At 26.4% G+C, this 24840-nt stretch overlaps 1 protein-coding gene across 1 annotated transcript; it reads left to right on the top strand.

Moving 5' to 3' along the window:
• Window positions 1–78: 78 nt before the first annotated feature.
• Window positions 79–21523, top strand: LOC100206042 (mitochondrial carnitine/acylcarnitine carrier protein). The gene is made up of 11 exons (XM_065814566.1): window positions 79–256; window positions 5757–5837; window positions 6003–6130; window positions 7079–7169; window positions 7320–7443; window positions 10378–10450; window positions 11297–11334; window positions 19860–19928; window positions 20159–20205; window positions 21056–21130; window positions 21217–21523. The coding sequence occupies exons 1-11, from the start codon at window positions 137–139 to the stop codon at window positions 21277–21279; spliced, it is 909 nt and encodes a 302-aa protein (XP_065670638.1). The 5' UTR covers window positions 79–136; the 3' UTR covers window positions 21280–21523.
• Window positions 21524–24840: the final 3317 nt, after the last annotated feature.

The raw sequence follows: 24840 nt of genomic DNA, 5'->3' as shown, positions 1-24840 counted from the left end.
TTTGACGTACCTCCTTTGATTAATTATTGTTAAGTATTAATAATAATTATAAAAAAATAATAATATATAAAAAAGGCAAATTTTGTAAATAAATGCTTTTAATATAGTTTTGTAGTGATACTGTTTAAATAATAGCATGGATAATGAAAAAATAAAGGAAGCTAAAGCTCCACCATCTGCCATTAAAAACTTTATAGCAGGTGGGGCTGGGGGAGTATGTTTGGTGATTACAGGTCAGCCATTGGACACAATAAAGGTATGAAAAAATTATTTTTTCTAGGTAATGATAATATTTATTCAAGATTATATTTGTTTAGTTGTTGTTTTTTTTACAATATTTAATTTATAAGAGTTTTTTTAAATATACAAATTTTATCTACAACTACGTTGAGAGTATTAAGAAAACAAAAATTAAAATAAATATTATTGATAGGATGAAACTTTAAGTAATCTCTTTAGGCTACAAAGGATTTTTAACTTTTTTTTTATAACAATCAATTGCTTCAAGCGGAAGTACCTTAATTAGACCATAAAACTATAATGTGCAAAGTTTGAAAGTTGCAATTCTTCTCGATTCTATCTTATCTTAATTTAATTTAATTACATATATTTTTTTATGAAACAAACTAGAATAAGTTATAAAAGTGTTCAATTAACCGAAAACTTATTTGTAAAATGTAAATGTTGAAAGCATTCAGTTAGGGGAACACTTTTTATTTTGGAATATTTAAATTATCTTTTAATGTCGTTTATGTGATGTTTATTCAGAAAATATTAGGTCATAAAAAAAAAAGCATTTAACCACAACTGAGAATTTTTTAAAGAAACAAATCGTTTTTAAAAGCAGTTTTAATTTTAAAATTGAATTAAATATGGCTTTGAATTAAATATGATTTTTAAAATTTAAATTCGGTTTTGAAGAAATATAAAATAGTAAAATGTTGAATGTAAAATTTAGTTTCAAATGAATGTAAAATAGTTTTGCAATTTTTATTAAAGAAGTTTTTTTCTAATCGTCTGCTAACGAAATAAAAAACTTTTTTTTTTTACAAAAAGAGAGAAAGAGCTTTTGTTTAAGAGAATTCTTTTCTCAAATATATTTTTTGTTTCTTATTAATTCAATATCGTGTAAAGTTCTTTTGATGTAATATGTTTAATATCTTATTGGTAACTGATAAAATTTATCTATAAATTGTTTAAAATCTTTATTAAAAGTACTACATTAAATACTAGGACTGTTCGCTTTTGCTTTCTTTCCAAAAAAGTGGAAATTTTTTAAATAATCCATGTTTTTATAATGAAAAATAAATTATTTCAATTATACAATTTATGTGACATAAAAAAAAGTTAAGTTTAATGAGTTTCCAACTTTCCAGGAAGTGGAAATAGATTGAATTTAATCTATTTCCAATTTCCGGAAATTGGAAATAGATCATTTTTTTTAAGTTTTTACACTGTAATAAAATTATAATTTTACTATTAATTAAATTCGACCTACTTCCCTACACTGTCCAATCACTTTCCATTGGAAAGTCATTAAAAAAAATTTATTTAATTCATACCTATTTTATCAATTTCTGACCACCCTGAGCTTATTAAGACCTGTCCCAGTTTATTAATTTCAAAAAAAAAAAAAACTTTAATTTAAAATTAAGAACTGTTTGTTAAATGAGCTGCCTTGGTTACGCAAAGACATTACCCAAGGATAAGTATCTATTATAACTAGGACATATAAATAGAAGGACTTTTAACGCACTGATCAAAGTAATTGGTGCCTTTGATCTTTAGGTCAAAGGCACCAATTACTGAAAATCTATGCAGGTTTGAATTTTTAGCATCATTTTTTGAAATAATTTTCAAGTAAACTGACATTTAGCCAACATTTTTGCTTCGCAAACTTCTTTTAGTAAACATTTTATTACCCGTAAAGCACTAACTTTTATAAAATATAAATGCATTTTATGTAATTAAGAATGTCTTGTGAATATTTTAATTGATTTGAAAGCTTTGTTTAATAATAAGTTATTTGTAAAAAAAACTTAGGCGTCAAAAATAAAATTTTTTTAAAAATGCAATATGTAATATACTAAAATGAATATTGTAAAGTAAAAAGAATTTTCTACGTGTTGTAGGTCATATCATAGATCATTTATAGATTGAAATAGAAATTTTTAGCAACTATTACTCCCTACATTCATATTTTGTTAATCTCTTAAGGATTAAAACTTCACTTTTTTGATGGAAATCAAATAGTTTTTTGTCTCACAACTTTATTTTGATATTTTTCGGTATTTGAATTTAATTTACAAGTAGAGTTCTAGAATAATCATATGATTTAAAAACTTTTTGTTGTATAGTTGTAGAAGAGTTATACAAGTGTGATTGAATATATTAACCACAATACTTTACATAATAAAGTTTTATTTAATTGGATAGATGAGACAGTTATCATTTCGATGTATAATTGTATAAAAATATTTCCACCGGACTCAAATAATTCTTATTGTTTGGCTATTATAATTTATAACAATTGCTAGCGCGCATATCTTGACTTTTAAACAATCAATTAAACATCCATCTATTAATACGTCCTTGATTATACTTATAACGGAACTATTTGCACACTTAAAGCTAAAAATGGTTTATTGTTAATTTTAAAAAATAAATATTTTTATTACCGTTGATGAATTAAAATATTTTTTTTATTATTTAATTAAATAAAATTTAATTATTTATTTAATTTTAAAGAATTCTTATTTTAATGCCAAAAATTATAAAATAAACTGGTATTTTGAAAATACAAGCATTTTTTTTTTTTTTACCATTTTCTCTTTTTAAATCAAATTCAAAATAAATATACTTCAGATGCCAGTTAAACTATGATCTCACTTTCTAGAATTTATTAGAGTAATAGAATAAAATAGTGAAACCTTAGTTAAACAATAGTCAATAGAAGTTATCTCGGGATAACTTCTATTAACTAAGGAATAACTTCTATTGACTATGCTTCAATCAGTAAATTTTTTTGTACTTACTTTGATTATGTGGTTATGATATTTTTAAACAATAAGATCGTTTTGTCTAAATATTTTATTTCCCAACCAGGGAAAACTTTTATTGCCTATATTATAATAAACTATTTTTTAAAAAGTAATCTTATAAGTAAAGAAAATAAAAAAAGATCATTTAAATTTTTTTTTAACTTTTCAATGAGAAGTGATTGGAAAGTGAAGGGAAGTAAGGTCAAACTTAATTAATAGTGATATTATAAATATAATTTATTATGTAAAAATCTAAAAAAAGTGATTAATTTTTAAATACTTTCCACTTTCCACTGGAAATTGGAAATAGAATTCAATCCATTTCCACATCCTGGAAAGTTAGAAGTTTTTTTTTTGTTTTTTTTTTGTCTTCAAACAATAAAGTATAGTTAAATAAATATTATCCTATATAAATACATTTAATTTACGAACACTTTCCAAATCAGAGGAAACTACTTTCCGAAACTGGTTAAAAAGCGAAATCGAACACCCCTATTAAATATGTAAAAATTAAAATAAATAAATAAATTGTGATAAACAAACAAAAGATTTTGTTAAGTATAAGATTGTTTTAAGAAATAAATTATAAGGAAATATAATCTTTTTCAAATACCAAATTTAAATTCTAATAATAATTTTTGTTAAATTAGTTTAAATAATTTTTAGCACAGTTTAAAGTCAAATTTAATTACAACGCAATACTTAAAAATACTTTCAAAATATCATCAGTTTTCAGGTTCATGTAACAAATAAGATCTTAATTTGAAAGATTTGAAAAATAAAATAAAAGAAATAACGTAAAATAATTAAAATATTAAAGATTGAAAATTGAAGAAAAACATCAAATAAACAGAAGAACTAATCGCAAAGTTAAAAGAATAAAAATGTTTGTGATTAATTCGAAAATAAAAAACTTTAATTCATTAAAAGATACAAAAAATTTTTTTTAAGTTTTAATAATTTATGTTGTATGGATTGTTTAGACAGTCGTGTATTTTTGTGTATTGTTTATAATGTCGTGTGTTTTTGTGTATTTTTTTATATTGTTGTGTATTTTTATGTTTTGTTTATACTGTTGGGTAATCTTGTGCATCGTTTATATTGACGTGTACACTTGTGTTTTGTTTATGTTGACGTGTATTTTTTTGTCGACTTGTTGCTAATTATTTTTATTATTGTTGCTTTTTATGTTTGTTGCTATTATTCAAAGTTATTTCTTATTTTTTGTCTCATCATAATATTTAAAAATATCCTTTTTTTTTTTTTCTTTCTTCTCCATTATTTTTATCATCCTTTTGATCTATCATGTCAGTTTATTCACTTATGCCATTTTTTTGTGTTATTTGTCTTGCTTTTTAACATTTTTTTCTTTTTATTTTGTTTAATTTTATTTTGGTCGCTATCTATACTACTTTTTTTTTGCTTTATTTGTTTATTTTATTAAGGTGTCACTCCAATGACTAGTTTTTAACTATATGAGTGACACCAAACCTAATTTTGTGAAATTATAAATCACTTTGTAATTATTTCAATCTTATGGTTAAATAAATGGATTAAAAAAAAAAAGATAATTACAACACATTAAAGGAAAAGGATTTTAAAGTAATTGTAAATTGCTTTTTTTTATTTTTCAATACTTTGTTGTTGCAAAAATGAGCGCGTATTTTTTGATAAAAGTAAGCGCTCAATTTAAGTGAAAAACCTAATTGCAATATCTAATTAAAAACATGTTGATATATAATATATATCAACATGTTCTTAATCTGAAGGTAGAAAAGTAAATGTTATCAATAGCTACAATACTACTTTTACTTACGCAAATTATTTCTAGTCTACATTTAGCCCTATTATGAAAAATGACTAGAATATGGGTGAAATCCCCCGAATGCGAAAATTTTTATAAAATATATCGTAAAATACAGCGACATCATAAAATTCTCTTTATTTTTTGTTTTTTAAAGACATTAACTTTTTTTTATTACTGCAATAATATTAATTACCGCAATAAATCATTACAATAAAATAAAAATAAATTTTTAATTTTATTTGAGTTTGTTTCATTAGTAAATAGCACTTATATTGATGTATTCGTGTACCCTTATCAAGCACCATATTTTTGCCACTCATCTAGATAAATTTAATGAGAACACAGAAAACATTTTTAATTTAACACTTAAAAGAACAACAGAATACAGAAGCTTACTTATGAACATAATTGTCATTTAAACTTTTGTAACAAATATTTTTACATAATCGTTATTGAAAAGTTGATGTGGTTTTTTTGAAAATTAATGACTTCTTTTATCTTACCACTTATAGAATATTTTCATAGTCCAAAAATGATAAAACATCGCTTAACCAAAATTGCTTACTGCTTACATAAATCGCTCCACGCATAACACTTTAAAACAAAGCCTGATATATATATATATATATATATATATATATATATATATATATATATATATATATATATATATATATATGAGACTTGGTCAGGAAGACTTTTAACATGTTTTCAAAATTTAAAAGAATTTTAAAAAGAAAAGAAATTTTCATGAAAAAGAAAATAAAACGAACTTAACTAAAACATAGAAAATAAGAAATTTAAATTAAAATTCTTTGGATAGATTTGATAAAATTGATCAGATGAACTAAGTAATTTTTAATTTTGTATATTAGTTTTTTTTTTTTTTTTTTCTTATTATGAATTAGGTGAGGTTGCAGACACAAGTTAAAGGTTCAAATGTATACACTGGGACATGGGACTGTGCTAAAAAAACCATTCAAAAAGAGGTAATTATAACCCATTTAAAAAAAGAAATATTTTAAATTTATTCATTGTAATTAATTTTTATTAAGTTAAGTTTATTAAGTTTTTATATATATATATAAGTTTTTTAAATTTTTATTAAGTTAAGTTTATTAAGTTTTATTAAATTAAGTTAAAAAACTATATAGGGATTTCGGGGCTTATACAAAGGCATGGCTACACCACTTATTGGAGTTACTCCAATTTATGCAATTTGCTTTTTCGGATTTGGCATTGGTAAAAAGTTACAAACAACTGACCCTAACCAAGAATTGAGGTAAGATTTTGTGGTATTCTTTGTAACATTTTTAATGCTTTAAATCAGGGATGCGGAGTCCCAAAAAGGACTCCGGATTTGAAAGTCACAAAAAGGTTACTTCATACTAGTTTTTGGTATCCAGGAGCTCTAAAAATATAAATAAGTTTATGAACTACTGTTGGGAAAAAAATTAAGACTTTTAGGTTAGAGGAACAATCATTTTTTGAACCCGGAGTCCGTAGGTATAATGGCAGCAAGGACTCCGGGACTTCATGAATTCCGGGCTTAAAAACAATAAGTTTCAAGTCATTAAATCTCATGAATTTTTTTCTTATAGCAGATCATAAGTCAACAAACATGTTTAGAGCTTCTGGACACTACAGACTTGGAAAAAGTAGAGATATAAAGCTGGAGTCCTTTTGGGACTCCGCATCCCTGGTTTAAATATTTTATCATAATGACCATAATTATTATAATGATAATCATAATCAAGGAGATTAAACTTCCCTTAGTAGCTTATTAAGTAACTTGTTTTTATTTCTTATATTAATTTTTATTTCTGTTTTAAGCTGTAACCCTGTATATTTGACTTGAAATTTACTTTCTTAAAAACAAGCTGATGTTTATTTAAAAATTATTTTTATTTATTTTTAATTGATGCTAATCTTTTTTGTTAGGTGGTGTTTTATGTTTTGTTTTTGTCTTTATCTTTTTTTGCAAAATTGCTTATATTAAACCTCTTAGACCACCCATTAAATGAGTGTTTTAGGCCATCTAGTGCAGTTAGAAAAATAGAAATACTTTATATAATATAAATAAACAGTTGAATGCAGTTAAAAATAACAATAAACCTATTCAAATAGTTTGTCATTTTTAGCAATGACTCTCTTATTCAAATTATATAAAACTTTATTTATATTTTAAAAGTTTTAAAAATATTTTAGATTTGTATATTTTTTAATTTAGCCTTCTGCAAATATTTAATGCTGGTTTACTGTCAGGTGTTTTCACCACAGTTATAATGACACCAGGAGAAAGGATAAAATGTCTATTACAGGTGGATTTAATTATTTTTTTAAAATGTAATATTTAATATCAAATTCAAAAAATAGAGTGAAATAATGAACATTAGCAATTGTTAATGAATCAATAATTAGATATGAAGGAATTATGTTGTTTTAATACATACCAGCTGTTTTACTTATAGATTCAATCTGGAGATCCTAAAAATTCAAAGTACAATGGAGCTTGGGACTGTGCAAAAAAAGTTTATAAAGAAGAGGGTCTGTTTCGCGGAATTTACAGGGGAACTGGTGCTACATTACTGCGAGGTAATATTCACACAGGCACACACACATATATATACACACATATGAATGCAATATAAGATACACACGGTTGTCATCATTCTGAAATAGGTAGCTGCAGAGCTTTAAGACAAGCATCGACTTGAGGCCATAAACAGGCAAAGGAGTGCTGCTACATTAACTGAGGGTTTGGGTTAAGGCATCAATAAATTATTTCATGGTTCTTCACAATTTTATAAATATTTCAAAAGTAATAACTATTTGAAAGAATAAGATTAACAAAAAATAGAAAACAAAAACTACTTACTCAAAATAAATTACTAAAAACACTTTTAAAAGTTTCAAAATGATTTTTTATGTTTCGCTGAAATATAGTTTAATAGAATATATATAACTATTATGTTTATTATAGTTTTCATTTTTTTTATTGTGCCTTTAACAACACCAATAATATGATATTTTTTATTATTAAATGCTTAATATTAATAGTATAATAATATCATATTATTGGTCCTAAACTCTGAAATGCAAACCTTGTTAAACAAGGTCACATAATTAAATTTTAGCTAATTATAAATTTGCAATAATATAAGATATAGGATTTAGAAAAAAGTTTTAAAATCATTTTGTTGGAAAATACAAAAAAGATGTGTAGTTTGCAAAAAGACACATTAGTCGTATGTTTTAGTGCGATAGTACAATGCAATGTTTATTGAACAATGTTTATTAAACAACTATTTAAAAGTGTTTCAAATTTCAATTGCTTATGTCTAAAAACTGAAAAAAAGACAATTAAATAGATATAGACAGAAAAAAATCAAAAAGCTTCAGAAATTAGTTGATTTTCCAGATTTATGAGTATACTGTAAATCTTTTTCACCTCAGTCCCCCCCCCCCCCCATCATGCTTTAATAGTAAGAGACTATCCTTGGGGGCATGCCCTTGATGGCATCATTCAAAGTCCAATATATCTTGATGGAAACTCTTGCCTTGTTCTTCTAAGTAAGCTTCTGTATTCTGTTGTTCTTTTAAGTGTTAAATTAAAAATATTTTCTGTGTTTTCATTGAATTTATCTAGATGAATCACAAAAATATAGTGCTTGATAAGGGTACACCAATGCATCAGCATCAAAATCAATGCTGATTGTTTTGAGAATGTCTTTTTTTTTACTTAGGTATTTGAATTTCCTATTTAAACATAAAATAGTGCCATAAATAACTTAAATGCAATGTATAAGCCTTAATTATTATGTAGACATATGTGCAGCCACTACATCTGATAATGTCGTATGGGCTTTACTGTCATAGTAATTTTAATCATATGATTGACATACCAGTAGACTTACCATTAAGTTGAACACAGCTGTTTGATCTTATTTTTTAAAGTCATTTCCTTGTCATAAAGAAGAGGTTCCTTTTAAAATTCATAAAGAAGGTACAGTTTCCTTTACAAATTTAAATTAAACAAAGCACAGTACAAAGTAGATGATGGTTTAGAATTTCTGAAAAGATTAATCTTTTTATCATTGACTATAGATAAGAACTCTTAAGGCACAAAGCATGTAATAATAGGTGACTTTTCACTCTTCATTACATGCTTTTTTTATAGATACTCTATCTATTTGAACCATAAAAACCAGTTAAGTATATTTGAGTTACTCTATTATACTCATTGGCATTTACAACAATACTCTGTGCCTCCAAAAGTCTTGTAGTATGATCCAGTAAAAAGTGTAGTCAGTTTGTTTATAGGATAGTATTATTTATAGGATAGCATTGTAGTCAGTTAGTTTATAGGATGGCAATGTTTATAAGATAGCATTGATCTTTTGCCACTCAAACATTGTTGTATGCTGGGTAATGATTGTATTCCTTTTCATCAACTTTGTTTTTCATTACTTGAAAAAATGTCTTTGTCAAATTACAATCCAAAATAAGTGCTAAATCTTAATCAGTAGACATATAAGATGGAGATATAGTATCCATCAATTTTTCTGCTATTTTGACTTTTTTAGATTAATTTTTTTTTCACAAATTTGATTTTAGTTGCAAAAAATTGATGTTTATCTGAGTATTGATTCATTATTGATCCATTTCAGCAACTTTTCTATACTTAAATCTCAAAGGAAGAATAATTAAATTCTAAAGTAGGGCTATTAAGAAGAGTGCTAAATGTTGTTGGAGTAGCAAGTGGAACATATGCAGAAGGTAATCAGAATCAAACTATTTTCTACTATTTTCTGTTTTTTAGTTGAAGCTGAAACAGACAGCTTAAGCAAGGAATTCTTTTTCAACTTTATCTTTATAAATTGTCCATACACATAACCAAATGCATATGTTGGATGAAACAACCTTTTGATGCCATTTGATGTAATAATAGCTCTTTGAATACAGTTATTCCTTAATTTTTAAATTGAAGTACATTATTCCTTAATTTACCGCTAACAAAAACTAAAATATTGATTCAAATGACTTGTGATTGGTTCAAATGACCTGTGATTGGTTTAAATGACCTCTGATTGGTTTAAATGACCTCTGATTGTTTGTGATTGGTTCAAATGGCCTGTGCTTTTATATTTGTATCACTACTTTTAATCAGTTCAGTTTTATATTTGTATCACTACTTTTAATCAGTTGTGATTGTTTTAAACATGTTTTCTTTTTTTATGATACTTATATTATGATAATTATGTACCTATTTTTATAAAAGCACTGCATAATATGTTTTTATGAAAGCACTGTATAATATGTTTTTATGAAAGCAATATATAATATGTTTTTATGAAAGCGCTGTATAATATGTTTTTATGAAAGCGCTGTATAATATGTTATAATTAAAGCACTGTATAATATGTTTTTAATTAATTTTTATGGGCTTACTGCAGAACTGTTTGGATATAATTTTAATGTTTCAAAATCAAATTTTTAAATTATTTTTTCTTTCTTTTATTTTTCCAGATGTACCTGCAAGTGGTGCTTATTTTATGGGATATGAAATGCTATTACGATATCTTGCTCCTGAAGGAGAAAGGTAATTTTTTTTCTTTTAATCGTGTTTACCTTAAATGTTTTAATTTTCTGAATTTCAAATTTTAAATTACTTGCTATAGTAAATTTTCTTACACCAATTAGCAAATAGCAAATAAAATTTCTAAGCAGTATCTAATCAGAAAGAATTTTTTTTTAATTTAATATTAATGGTTTTATAATTGTGCAGCTTTGACTTTAGCATAAGCTTTCCTAATGTTGTTTTTTAATTAAAATATGGCATGAACCAGTTGAAGAAATTTTTTATGCTTTTCTTGATGTTAATCTGTTTTGCAGATCAGGATTGAGAATTTTTTTATTGGCATGACATAAATATTTACTTGAATGATTTTAAAAGTTTAGAAAATCTTCTTACTAGTTCCCACTATTATCAGATTTTTTTTTTCTTAAGTTGCTTTCACTACAGCTAAGGAATCTCACCTGCCTCTCCCCTGTTTCTGTTTTTTTTTTGTTTAAAGTATACTTTTTTTAAAAAAAAACAAGAATAAACTTTTTTTTAATTGCTATTTTTAAAATTCATTTAAAAGAGAAACCAAAATTATCATTCATTCTGTAAAGAAAAAAATATATGTATGTATATATATATAAACTATGTCAAAATTTACCTGTATGCTTATGATGTAAATAAAGAGTCCTATCATTTTAGTGCACCTTATTAATAGGGGTGCTTATAGGGGTGCTTTAGTTGTAATAAGGGTGTTTGTTGAAATAGTAAAAGCTCTTTTTAAATATACATATTTAAAGTTTTTTTTATATACATATTTAAATATTTTTTCATAAACATTTACATATACAAATGCTTTTTTTTGAATCAGTATTTTTTTTATAGAGATAAACTAAGTGTATTACGCACACTAGCAGCTGGAGGTACGTAGGTCCTTTTTTGTAAATAGTTTAGTATGTATATTATATATATTTATAAATAGATATATATATATATATATATCAGGCCTTGTTACGAGATTTCGCTGCGTAGCGAAAACGCGTAACGCATTTTTAAGTAACTCAACTTAGCAAATATATTTTGCATCGCTAGAAGATATATTGCGTCACTAGCGTCTTTTCAAGTACATTGTAATTAAAGTTATTTTATTAACGCGTTAAAAATCATACAAACAGTTTTTTTTTTTTCTCACTATAACAAAAGTTACAAATAAAATCTAAGTTCTTATTTAAAAAATCATTTTTATTATTTTTTTCAAATATGAACTAAATTTTATTTTGAAAAAAAATACTTTTTTCATGAAACGTAAAATAATGTTTGTTTATTTTCTTATGATTTTACAGTTGGTTTTTGGTTATTTTATTAACTGTTAATAAATTTTGCCTTATTTAATTTGTGAACTCTTTTTAATAACGTTTTTAAACAATAAAGAGTTGTTTTTTTGTTATTTATCAGTTACCGATAACATATTCGTAATCATAATTTATTTCCATAAATTAAACGAACGTCTTTTAAACTTTACGTTATTGAATTAACAATAAAAAAATATCTTATTAATAAAATATTTACATCAAAATAAATCGTGCATTTTTTAAACTATTATGACTAAAAATAATTTTTATATTTAAAAGGAATTTATATATTTAATTCCTTAAGATAAAACTTAAAACACTTTATTTTTTTTAACTAATTTTTAACAACAACAAAAAAAATTATGAAACAAACTGTTTTTTTAACAAAAAATCTATTACTTTACAATTGCGGTTAAACGGTTTTACTAACGACTTTATTTCTTCTGAATAAACATTACGTTACGTCACCTTAACGACAATCAAAAGATAATTTAAATATTCTAAAAAATATAAGTTTTTGCGTAGCGCAAAACTGCTGAACGCGTAGGCAAATCGCCTTTTCGCAAGCAAAATGCGAGGTGCTGAACGCTTCTTAACAGGGCCTGATATATGTATATGTGTATATATATATATATATATATATATATATATATATATATATATATATATATATATATATATATATATATATATATATATATATATATACATACAAATATATTAGGATAGCCAGTCTTCCTTGTTAAGGCAGCACTTTTGTGCTCAAGTCTTTTTGCGCTCGCTTACACATCCAAAAAAACTTTAGCGAGCGCATAAAAAAGCGCTAGCCAAAAAAAGGGTTTTGTTTTTAGTTGCAACCGAACTTTTTTCTTTTTCAACTTTTATGAAAAATTGCTTTTTTAATAGTTTTTTTTTTAAATTATTTTATCTAGTATTTATTCAAAGCATTCTTTTTGCTGTTTTTATTTTAATTTAAATAGCTGAATAAAATGAGTTTTTTAAATCACTCAGGCTAACTTAAAAATGACCATCCTGTTAGCGCTTTTTCATGTGCTGGCATTAAATTCAAATGTAGAAGACTGGGGTAGCCTAGAATTTTTGAATTTGATATCACACACCCTTTTATTTCTAGCAGAAGCCAACTCTGACTTAAATCACCTTTGCCTTAGGGCTCTTGGTCGGGTAAAAGCTAGAGATGGTGTCTCAATAAAAATACTCATTTTAGGCAGGCATTAAATGTATCCAGCTACTATTTTGTGGGCAAAGACTTTATGGGTAAACAGATTCTATCTGTTGACCAGTTACACACCCCTTCTTCATCTATTAGGCTGGTATAAATGTATTTATAATACATTGTTTCCAGTTTAGGATGTAGAATGCTGGATCTTCTTGACTCATTGTATGGGTTTTGCATGTGTCTCTGTTTTTTATGACAAGTCATTCTATTATTTCCTAATGAGGGTACAGTTCTAAAAACTCAGTTTTATGGTTCTGAGGCTGGCTGGTAGTCAGGTTTCCTGAACTCTATTAGCTCTCAGAGAGGCTGGTTCCAATAACATCTATAAAGTATCAGAGTACTAACAGTGCCATGTTGCGCACGGATGGTGTTGCTGTTCATATTTTTGGTATGCATTGTCGAGGCTACATTCGGATTTTTTTACGGCTTAGGGTTTATTAATAGTTATAAGGCAATTGCTTGGACTATTAAATACTGTACTAAGTACTATTTGTGATTTGAGTCAAGTTCTTTAACAAATCCAAAAATGACTATTAAGTACCAAAAACTATAAAACACAAAAAACCATTGTCATCACCAAGTTCTCTAAATCTAACATTTACTAATATTCGTTGTCTTCAAAGTAACTTTTCTTCTGTTGAGTCTTCTCTTGCAAAGTTCACCAGATCTACTTGCACTTTGTAAAAATAATTTGAGTTCAGCTGTCTTATTTTGTCATATTTTTGTTTTAGTGTTGATGTTTTTTTTGTCTTATTTTTGGTCTGTCTTATTTTTGCTGTCTTATATTTGCTGTCTTATTTTTGGTCTTAGTGTTGATGGTTATCTTCCTTTAATTTTTAAAGACTCCAATAGTCACATGCTTGGCCTGGACATTTATATTTGCAAGTATTCACCCATTTGTCAAGAAACTAGGTTTGAATCCCTAGACTATCCTTTTATGTGCTTTATTATGTACACCACTTCACACTATCATCTTTCTCTTTGTTCTATATTGCTCTCCTTCATCTCAAGGTTGCACTCTTTGTGATGTTATTTCTGATCAACTTGACCAAGCCCTTTCTCTTTCTCCTTCAACCAGTATCATTGTTGTTGGTGACTTTAATGCTCATCATCACAGAATGGCCTGGCTCTAGTGCCAGTGACTCTTTTGTCTTTCTCAATCTCTAACTCAAATAGTCAACTCACTTTCCAGACAATCCGAATCATTGACCTTCTTTACTCGACCTATGTTTTGTTTCTGATCCTAGTCAGTACTCAGTTTCTCCACATTCATCTTTAGGTGTTTCTGACTAAGGTTTTATCTCTCTTAAACTATTATCTCATCTTTCTTCATCATTAAGATCCCCTTATCATTATACCTCTTACAACTACCTTAAAGGTGACTGGGACTCATTCCGTGATTTTCTTCATGATGGCCCTTGGGTAGAAATCTTTTGTCATCCAGCTGACAAATTGTGCTTATGTAACTTCTTGGATAGACTGACATGAAATCCAAGAAAAACCTTGGAAACCATTCTCCATGGGATTTATTTTCTCATTTTTCTGCTGCAATTTTGGTCAAAACCATTTATTCCATATCTATCCCCATAACAGATCATTTTCTTCAGAAAATAGATGTCTGTTTACTATTGCTAGAAACCATTGGAAAAAGGTTTTGTCTAATGTCAAAGCCCACTGTTTTCAGGTCACAAAGCCTTGTATTTCATCTCAAAAATTTGGCGCCAGAGAATTCTGAAGAATCTTTAACAGTGTTTATAATAAGAGAAAATCTGTTATTCCTCCTCTCTTGCATAGTTCAGATTTTGCTACCTCACCTAAAGACATTGTCGAATTGTTTGCTAAAAACTTTTCATCAATATCATCTTTTGATTCCACTAATCATATCTACTTGATATAGCTGACAAACAGGTTGATCCATTGCTTGACATTCATATCACTCCAGATTCTGTATGTAGAGTGATTTCTTGCTTAGACACTTCTACAGCTTTTGGTCTGAACAACATACCTGTTATAGTCTTGCAGAAGTGTTCTCCGGAGCTGTTGTCTATACTTTCAAAATTATTTAATTAGTGCTTATCAGTCTTGTTTTCCATCCTGCTGGAAAGCGACATCTGTTATCCCTATTTTCTAATGTAATAATGGTTGAAGGCTACCTGCTCTTGCAGCCAGTCTTCAACCATTATTACATCGTCGTAAATATTATAATGGGCGCCGCTTTAAAGAGTTAGCATCTCTTGTGCAATTTTCTAAATTTTTTACTTGTTACTTGTCATTTAATTAAGTCTCGTCCTTTTACTAAGTGCTCCAAAAATTCTTTTTCGGTTAGTTTTTTCCTTGAACATCAGTTCTTTGGAATTTGCTCCCTTCATCTTGTTTTACTGATTCATATAATTTGCTATCTTCTAAGTTGTCTGTTAATTGTTATCTTGCTTTATAAACTTTATCTTTTCTCTTCCAGTAACTTCCAACTCTAATAGTGATTAGTTGTAGCCCTGTTGGAAGATTAACTTGTTACTTCGCGCAGCAGCCTAGTTTGTCAAAGTTTGTGTTTCGGAGTTATAAAGAATTGTAACCTCATCTAAAGTCGCCTCCTCAACTGTAGTGGCCTTCTCAGTCTTGGAGAGATGAATATTTAAAAAAAAAAGAAGAGTTTTTTTGTTAATAACAACAGTTGCTATGAAAACATGAAAAAACTGTTTTTCATGGTTACAGGACCTAGGAGTCAAGGAAATTTAAAATGATTTGCTCAAATCAATTTATTTGACCCTTAAAATATCCTGACAAAGTTTCAACATCTTTTGAAAAAGATATCTCAAGATATTGTTTCTCAAAGATAAAAATAAAAAACAGTAAAACTCAGCTCTCAAACTTTACATATTGGTTTTACAATTTAAAAAAAAGTTCTATTTTTTTTAGCATTAAAATACAACTTTTTTTTATAAAGTTTGGTTTAATAATAGGTTTTAAGTTAGTTGCAAAACAATTTTAGACTAAATTTTGGACCAAAATGTTCTATTACAATGTTGAAATTATCGTTGCTAAGGTCATTGCTAAGATAGATAATTTGATTAGGGGGTTTATTAAAAAGAAGTAAAATAAATATATAAAAGTATAGAGTGTTCCCGTAGACATGTGACTTTGAAGATTTTGCCATTGTGAGAGGAAAAAACATAAACAAAGGCGATATAAAAAAAATTATTTGTGTAGTATTTTAAATAGATTTTAATTGCGAGCGTTTTTTTATTTATAAAACATAAAATATTATTTTTATTACATAATAATAATAATTTATATTACATAATATATGTTAAATATTGATATGGTTTCTTCTTGTGGAGTGTTTGGTTGCTCATTAACTAAAAAAAAAGCAACCAGATATCAGATTTTCCAGGCATCTTGGATTATCACCATTATTTTTTATAAATTATTTATTATACCATTATTAATTATGGCGAAGAGTTGCGGTCCCTTTCAAAGGAATGTAAAAGGAAATGGTTAGCTTCATTAAACAGAACTGAAGTATCTTAAAAACAGTTGTCAACAATTCGTTCAACTTTACTAGTTTTTGGAAAACACTTTACCAATGGTGAGTTACTGTATATACTGTGTATATAAGTCTTGAAAATAGGTTGTAGTTTAAGTTTACAATAAAATTACAAAACCTGCTCTTGTTACTTCTATATCTTTTATGTTGTGTTATTTACGTATTTTGTATTTTAGGAAAACCAGCAAAACTATTTGAAAAAGATTTTTCCAACACTTTATATGAGTAGAGAAGGAGGTTTAATGTCAATAAAACTAAAAGATGATTTAGAATTAAAAGTAGATAGATTAAAGTGATGTAAAAAAAGAAAAGCAATACAAAGTCCTCAAGTTATTGGTAATACAAAAAGTAAATTTGACAAAAGTACTTTTTCATTAATGAGTTATTAAGGGAACTGATATATTAAATTTCATTTTGTTTTACTTTAAAAAGTACGTATATCTTTTTTGTTTGTTATTGTTTTAGATATTGAAGAAGTTGAAATCAATTTATGCCAAGAAAGTTCATCAGAAGTCAGTAAAGAAAACATAGTTGATAGATTGAATGATGAAATCAGGATGTTTAATGAGAAATATGAATCTTATAATACTCGATCAAAATTAAAAAATTTTAAATGATGCAACAGAAGCATTGATTTATAAACAACTTTTTAAAAATAGTTCTAAAGCAGTCATATACTTCACTGGTTTACCAGATTATAACACCTTATGTGCTGTGGTTGAACTTGTGAAAGATAGTGCAATTATTCCATGTGCTCTAAATATTTTTGTCAGGTAGTTTTGTGTCTAATGAAACTTCGTTTGGGATCTGGAACATTTGATCTTGCACACCGTTTTTGTGTTTCAAAAACAACTGTCTCAAGATTGTTTCTTCACATGATCAATGTATTTTTTATTAAACTATCACCAATCCTTATATGGTCTGAACGGTCAGAAATAATAAAGACTAAACGGTCAGAAATAATAGAGATAAAATTACAAGTATTATTGATTGCTTTGAGTTATTTATTGATAAACCTAGTAACCTAACAGCAAGATGCTTAACATGGTCATCTTATAAACACAACATTGCAAAATATTTGATTAGTATAACTCCACAAGGTACAATAAGTTTTATTTCAAAAGGATGAAGAGGTCGATTAAGTGACAAAGTAATTACTGAAAATTGTGTTATTTGAATAAGCTGGTTTAGAATACATGTTGAGCGCGTTATTGGTACTTTGAGACAAAGTTTTTCAATTCTCAACAACAAAATACCAATTGACTATTTGTTTACTAAAGACAGAGAATCTCATACAACATTAGACAAAATTGTTCATTCTGCCTGTGCTTTATTTAACTTATGTCCATCTTTAGTAGCACTTAATTAGCATTTACTTTGAATAATAATTTGACTATATGTTATCATATTAATTTAATAAAGATATTTTTCTTAAAATGAATGTAAAACAACTCTATATAACTAAATATAATAAATACAAAAAAATAGAATATATATGTATAGTATATATATTTATGTAAAACTGTTAATGAAGTATAGAATTGTTGGCTTTCGTAGCATGTTTTTTTTTTTACTTTTAAAATGTTTATTTTTCATCTGCATTCTGGACAAAACCAATTGCCTTTTGGTATTTTTTTAATTTTCATACATTTCACATGGAGGCATCTGATTTTACAATGTTTATCAGTACAACTAATCGTATCATCGTCTTTTGAACTCATGTGACAGTAGCAAATCTTATCTTGAAATGATAAAACATTACTTTCAATGTGTTCAGGTTTACTATAAATCTTTGAAGTTAGTTCAGGAAGGATAACCCTTTTAAAAAACTCCTTCGATACATTAAGAATTTTTTCTATCAAATTTTCATTGTGAGGAATTCTAAGAATTAAAAAGTCCTTCACTGTCCATACAAAAGAATCACAGAGTTCATATTCAGTAACAAGAAGTTGAGTTTGAACTTAATAGTAATATGCATGGTGTTTTTTAAGTGATAGTTTGACCACTTTTTTAAGTGATAGTTCGACCACTTTTTTCTAAATAAAGATAACTAGTTTTTTTCATTTTCAACTGTATCTTGTACGTTGTTTTTAAGGTTGTATGGACATTTAATTTCTAGACAGATTTTTCCACAACAAGAACACTTAACAACACCATCTGGTGATGCACCCATATAACTAAAATCTGTATTAATAAATAAACCTGAGTCAAGAACTTTAAAGTTTTTGTGACATGCAGTCATAAGATTTATATATTTTTTATAGCAGTTTTTTTGTGAGAAATTCCCCAATCAATTGTGATGCTTCAAAATTTTTCAGAATAACATATCTTTTTAATAACAGACAGCGAAGGATTCTCAATATCAGAATGACACACATCTTTTATGACAGATGCAGTTGCTCGACCACACCAAATTTGGTGCCAACAACTAGAACTTGATTGTAATCATGTTAAGCTTTCTATTTTAACTACTTGCTCAATTGTTTAAGTTAAACTAGGATAAATAAATTCACAATAAGATTGCAACTCAATGTAATTAAGAAAAGAATATAAATCGCTCATTAAAGGTACTTTAAGATGATCAGATTTTGTAGAGTATGCATGAGCATATTCAGAGATTAGTTTTAAGATAGCTGCCTTTGATTTTGATTTATTAAGTTTATTAAAAATACACTTAGTTCTTGATGTGTTGGCTTTTCAACAGATTTCTTAATGGTAGAACAAACTAATGCAGAAGTGCTGCAATCATTTGGGTCATCTTCCAAACTTTTGTCTAATATTCGTTTTTTGGTTATGCTTGATCAAAAATCGATTTTACATAATCGTCTTGGTGTTAACTGTGCTGGAGAGTTTGGTGGTAGCCAATAAGATTTATAATCAGTTACTGTTTTAGATTCTCGCAAACAGTTTGTTTACATTTTTATCCTCTCATAATGGCAAAATTTTCAAATTCACGTGTCAATGGCAACACTCTATATATTTTTTAAAAGTACAGAAATTTCTCTTTAAAATTTAAAAAAAGTTTAATATTTTTCAAAAATTTTGGTTAACGCCCACTTAAGATATTATGAACGCCCACCTTATATATTATAAACAATTTCAATATCTGCAACTGTGTTGCTGGGTATTGAAATAGTTATATTTTTATACTTTTTTAATATAATAAATTTAATTTATTAAATATAAAGTGCTCAAGCCAATAAAATAACCTTTTGTTAATTTAGTTTTTACTTGATTAAATGATAATATAAAAATTATTATTGAATTATTTAAATAAACAAAATCATAGTTAAATATATTTTTATATTTACGTAGGTAGTGCTGGTATATTAAATTGGATTGTTGCAATTGGTCCTGATACATTAAAATCTCGTTTTCAAACAGGTTTTCGGTTTTTTACTTGTCAAATCTTAAATTAGATTTTAAACTATATTGATATAAAGATAAATTATTTTTTATTTTGCTTGCATTTATTAATAAAAATATATTTTTACAAAATATGCTTTTTTGCATCTACAAAACGTCAGTAGTAATAATTCTCTGAGAATAATTTAATTTTTAACTGTTGTGTGACCATGCTGTATATATAACTGAATATTTAATTGTTATTTTAGCTCCAGTAGGCCAATACACTGGAGTAGTTGATGTTTTTACGCAAATGGTATTTTTTTTTTTTTTTTTTTGAAATAAGATTTTTTTTACCAAACAAATGACAAAAAATATATATATATATATAAATTTGATAAATATAGTTTCATAATTTATACTTATAAATTTTTATTCTATATTAAATTATAATTATTAAATTTTAAACAAATTTATTCTTAACATGAATATTATCATTAAATGAAGCGATTTTGGATTATAAGATGACTCTTTAAAAAAATATTTTAGAGTTTAAAAGCTAAGGTTTTTATTTACGTAAATTCAAATTAATTTTAAATGATTTTAAGATTATAATGAAAAGTTTTTTTATTATATTTTGAATCTAACAAAGTTTTTTTTATTCCTTTGTCGTTAAGATTAAAACTTTTTTTCTGACCGATTAGTAGACACTAAATTTCTTGTCCTTTTATAAAGTCATCCATTTTTTCACGATAATTCACTTTGCTTCTGTTATCAGTTTTAAGGAATCTCTAAATGAAGAAACAAGTTGTGTTTGTTTCATAAATAAACTTTAGAAAATAAGTTTTGAGTAAATTAAACCTAACAAAACAAGTTTTTAAACCATGAAAATTAAATAAGGCATGACTTCTTTCATAGTTCTTAAGCCAATCCTTTACCAATAATTTTTTTTCTCTCCAAATTTTCGGGTTTTTTTTTCATAGATCTTTATGCACATCTTTTACAATTAATATTTTCTTAATAATGATGTTTTATACAACTAAATGATGGTTATTGAAATCAAATTCACTTTACGGTGTATGTAATAATATATTTGTTTTAATAAATGTGTGTGTTGGCTTTAAAACTTTTAATTAAAAAATGAAAAAAAATTATTTTTGTTATAGGTTCGTAAAGAAGGTTTTTCATCTCTGTTTAAAGGCTTGACACCAGTAATGCTAAGAGCTTTTCCGGCTAATGCGGTAATTTCTGTTGAATAAGCGTTTTTCTATTTTAATTTAATGATACAGCAAAGCATTTTAGGATTTATTTGTTCCGTTTTATTTAGGCTTGTTTTCTCGGGTACGAGGTTGCAATGAATGCGTTAAACAAAATTGTACCAAATTGGTAAAACTTTTTGATAAAAGTTTTTGTTCAGATCGTAGCCAAATTTTTTATTTTGATTCTATTATTATATTTATTATAAAATAAAATTTTCGAAACAAAATACATGAAGATGCAATCTAGTTTGGTAGATATGTTAAAATAAATTTCGATGTCACGTGCTACAGTAAAACCAAAGTTTTAGTAACTTTTTGTATTAAAACTGTTTAAATGTATTTTGAATAGTTCGAGTTAAAGTAATCATTTTTTATTCCTTGAGTTTATTTTGAATAATTTTTTTTTTACTATAGGTTTATTTATTTTTTGCAATTAAATTGACCAAATAAAGAATTAAATTAAGCTTTATACTGAAATTTGTTTATTTTGACTGTAAAAACTAATAGAAAAAAAATGCAATGCTTTCTGTTTAATGATTAATTTAATACTCTTTTCAGCTTTGTCTTGGTAATTACTTAATGATAATTACATACGCAACAAATTACTGATTTTTGGTTGTTGCTATGCATTTCCAGGGCTTAAAAACCTGTAATTATATTTTTCTTGAAACTGCAACATAAAAAAAAAAAAAAGCTTATAACCGCTGATAACCATCTTAATCGCTTAGGGTTTATAGAAAGGTTTTTAAAATCCATTTATTTATGTAGAAGAACGCGGCACAAATCTTAATTAAAAATAAGTTTTCCACTGTGCTCTCCTTTATAAATCACCGGGTCTTGACATGCGTGAATTCCAAGCAACAATTAAGTTTTAATTGTAGTTATCTAGTTCACATGCTCTTAGCGACCAAATGAAAATTAACATGCTTTCATATAGAGTTTGTGAATACTACCTAAAGTGTATGATGAATTATTAAGGGGGCTCACCCCCCTCAAAAATATTTCGACAACTTCCAAGATCATAAGATTTTTAGGGTATTCATTGGAAAGGATATTATAATAGTGTTTAAAAAAATATGTTATCATTTTTAAAAAATGTCAGCTGTTGCCATGGTTACAAATTCAAAATGGCGAAAGTCATAAATTCTTGAAATTTGGAAAGCTAATTTCCTTGGGTTGGTACACTATTTTTCAATGAAACTTTCTAACATTATTTATTTACATTAGATGCATGCAATAAACCAAAAAAAAGTGAAATATTATTTCGGGAAGAATGACTTTTTGAGTTTTTAAAAAATTAACAATATTTTTCTATATTTTCAACATAAAATTTAACTTTTGACAAGTTAATCACAGACTATATAAAATATTTAAACCATTCTTTTGGTTTATTGCATGAAACAATCTATTATGTGTGTTATGTGAAAATATCAGCTCAAAAGCTATAACAGAACCAAAGTTACCACATTTCCAAATTCTATTAAATTCGGAAAAAATGCAATCTGAGAAAATAAGCAAAACGTAAAACATTTTGAAAAAAGAGTTATAGTAAGATATTATATTTTAAAGCTTTTCAATTCTAAGCATAATAAAATTATTTGAAAAGGTGTTTTGATAATGGAAATTTATGCAGCATCTACATTAACTATAATTTTATATAAAAAGACTATATCACAAGAAAAACATTTTTTATCAAAAAAACGATATATAACTAAAAATAAGAAAACAGCATACCCAGAATAAAAAAACTAAATAAAATAAAAAACAACATCTTTAAAATTAACTTTAAAATAATCCTGCATTATAGGTTTTTCCTTCATTTTGCTTTTTTTTATCATCCTTTTTGTTTTTTTTGTCCTCTAATTTGACGACGACGGAGAACATTTTTAACTTTATTATGTTTTATTGAATTTTTAATCCTTTTGGTATTGATTTTATCACACCCAAGATTGGTATAAAATCCTGGAACAATATTTAGTCTTTCATACAAATTAATAACAGCTTTAGCTCCAATGTTAAAGTTAAAATGAAACAGTAAGTTGAAATGCAACTTACTGCTCCATTTAGCGATGAAAATCCTCGTCTTTGTCAGGTGCCTTCACATGATACAGGTATATCAAAAAAATTATTCTGTGGTTGATTTTTGGATAACTCTTTTAGTTCTTGAACTGCATCATCCATAGTTTGAGTGGCAATAAACTTAACACTTTTTTTTAACTTAAAAACAATCTTGTTATAGTTATTTGATGTAAATCGTGGTGGAAAATTCATAAGTGCATTAAAGCGATTAATACCAGCAAAGCCTTGCCCACTTCTACGCATTGAGTATACTATTCTGTAGTTTATATCAAACCCCTGTGACATAAATGGCAGTTTTTTTGATGTCCAAAATGAATGCTCCCATTAGCAAAAACATTTTACAGTCATTTTACTTGCTTATCCATGTTTTAAACTTTCACTTAGCTTTAAACATGAACTTTATTTACATTGAGGACAACCAAGAACTGAAATTAGGTTTGATAAATTAAACATATCCAAAATTCTATCTCCAGTAATACCATCATTTAAAGGCTGAGAAATAGCATGGCTTGACAGCTTAGTAAACGATCTTGTCTTTGGTAACTGGAGTACTTGGAATATAATTTAATAGTTCAGATTGCATGGACACGAACTGTTTTTTGCTTGTGTATTGATTTCCTTTAAATTTTCTTTTTTCTTTGAAAAATTAATACTTCACAGACTCAGATTAATCATATAAGATTAACTTTTAAGAAAAAGGTGTTGTAGATAAGTGAAAAAGAGAAAACAAAATTGTTGCTATGGACGTTGCTAAGAAGGTTATTTTTGACTATGACCAAATAATCAAGAAATAGACATACTTATGTGCTTTTTTTTGAAAATTTTAATTCAGAATCAGATTCCTCGTTAATTTTTACTCTTGAAACATGAAAAATCAAAAAATTCAAAAAAATTTTTTTTTTTGCTATTTTGACAGGGGTGAGCCCCCTTAATACAAATAATTTATAAAATAAAAAATTTGTATATTTACAAGAAACATTCACATAAATAATATACACTAAATAAAATACTAAACACAATCTTTAACATCATTTTTCTAAAGAAAAATGGTGTGTTCTTACACTACTCATCAAAGAGTCAGAAGTACACATTAATCGTCTTAATAAATATTAAAACGTTAACACTTAATATAATCTATGAAATAATTCACAAAACTTCCAAAAGTTTTTATTTTATGCTTCTTGCGCATTTGTACCAATAGAAAAATCCTTTCTATCTATAACTTGCCAACCATGGATCATAATGACATGCAGATTCTATAGCACATGATGCAAAAGATATATTTTACATACTTTTCAGCAGTCTTGTAACTGTTCTGTATGTTTTAATCGCTGTATATATTGCATGAATCAATCTGAAAGCTAGATGACAATGTACATAAAATAACAATTTTAATCCTTTATTCAAAACAAGTCTAAACTAAAAAATATTTGTATACACTTAAATAAAAATTGAACTGAGTTGTTTGAGTGTATTTCACATCTAGTATAAAGCTGATGACAAGACTGATTTCAGACTTCTGCAAACATCCTGCGACTACATATAATTCAATTGTTTACATCAAAAGAAAGTGAGAAAACAATTACATTAAGCACAAAACTTGCTTTTACGAC

The sequence above is a fragment of the Hydra vulgaris genome, chromosome 12, assembly GCF_038396675.1.
Source record: "Hydra vulgaris chromosome 12, alternate assembly HydraT2T_AEP".
NCBI lineage: Eukaryota > Metazoa > Cnidaria > Hydrozoa > Anthoathecata > Hydridae > Hydra > Hydra vulgaris.
This window is presented reverse-complemented; position numbering and strand designations above follow the sequence as displayed.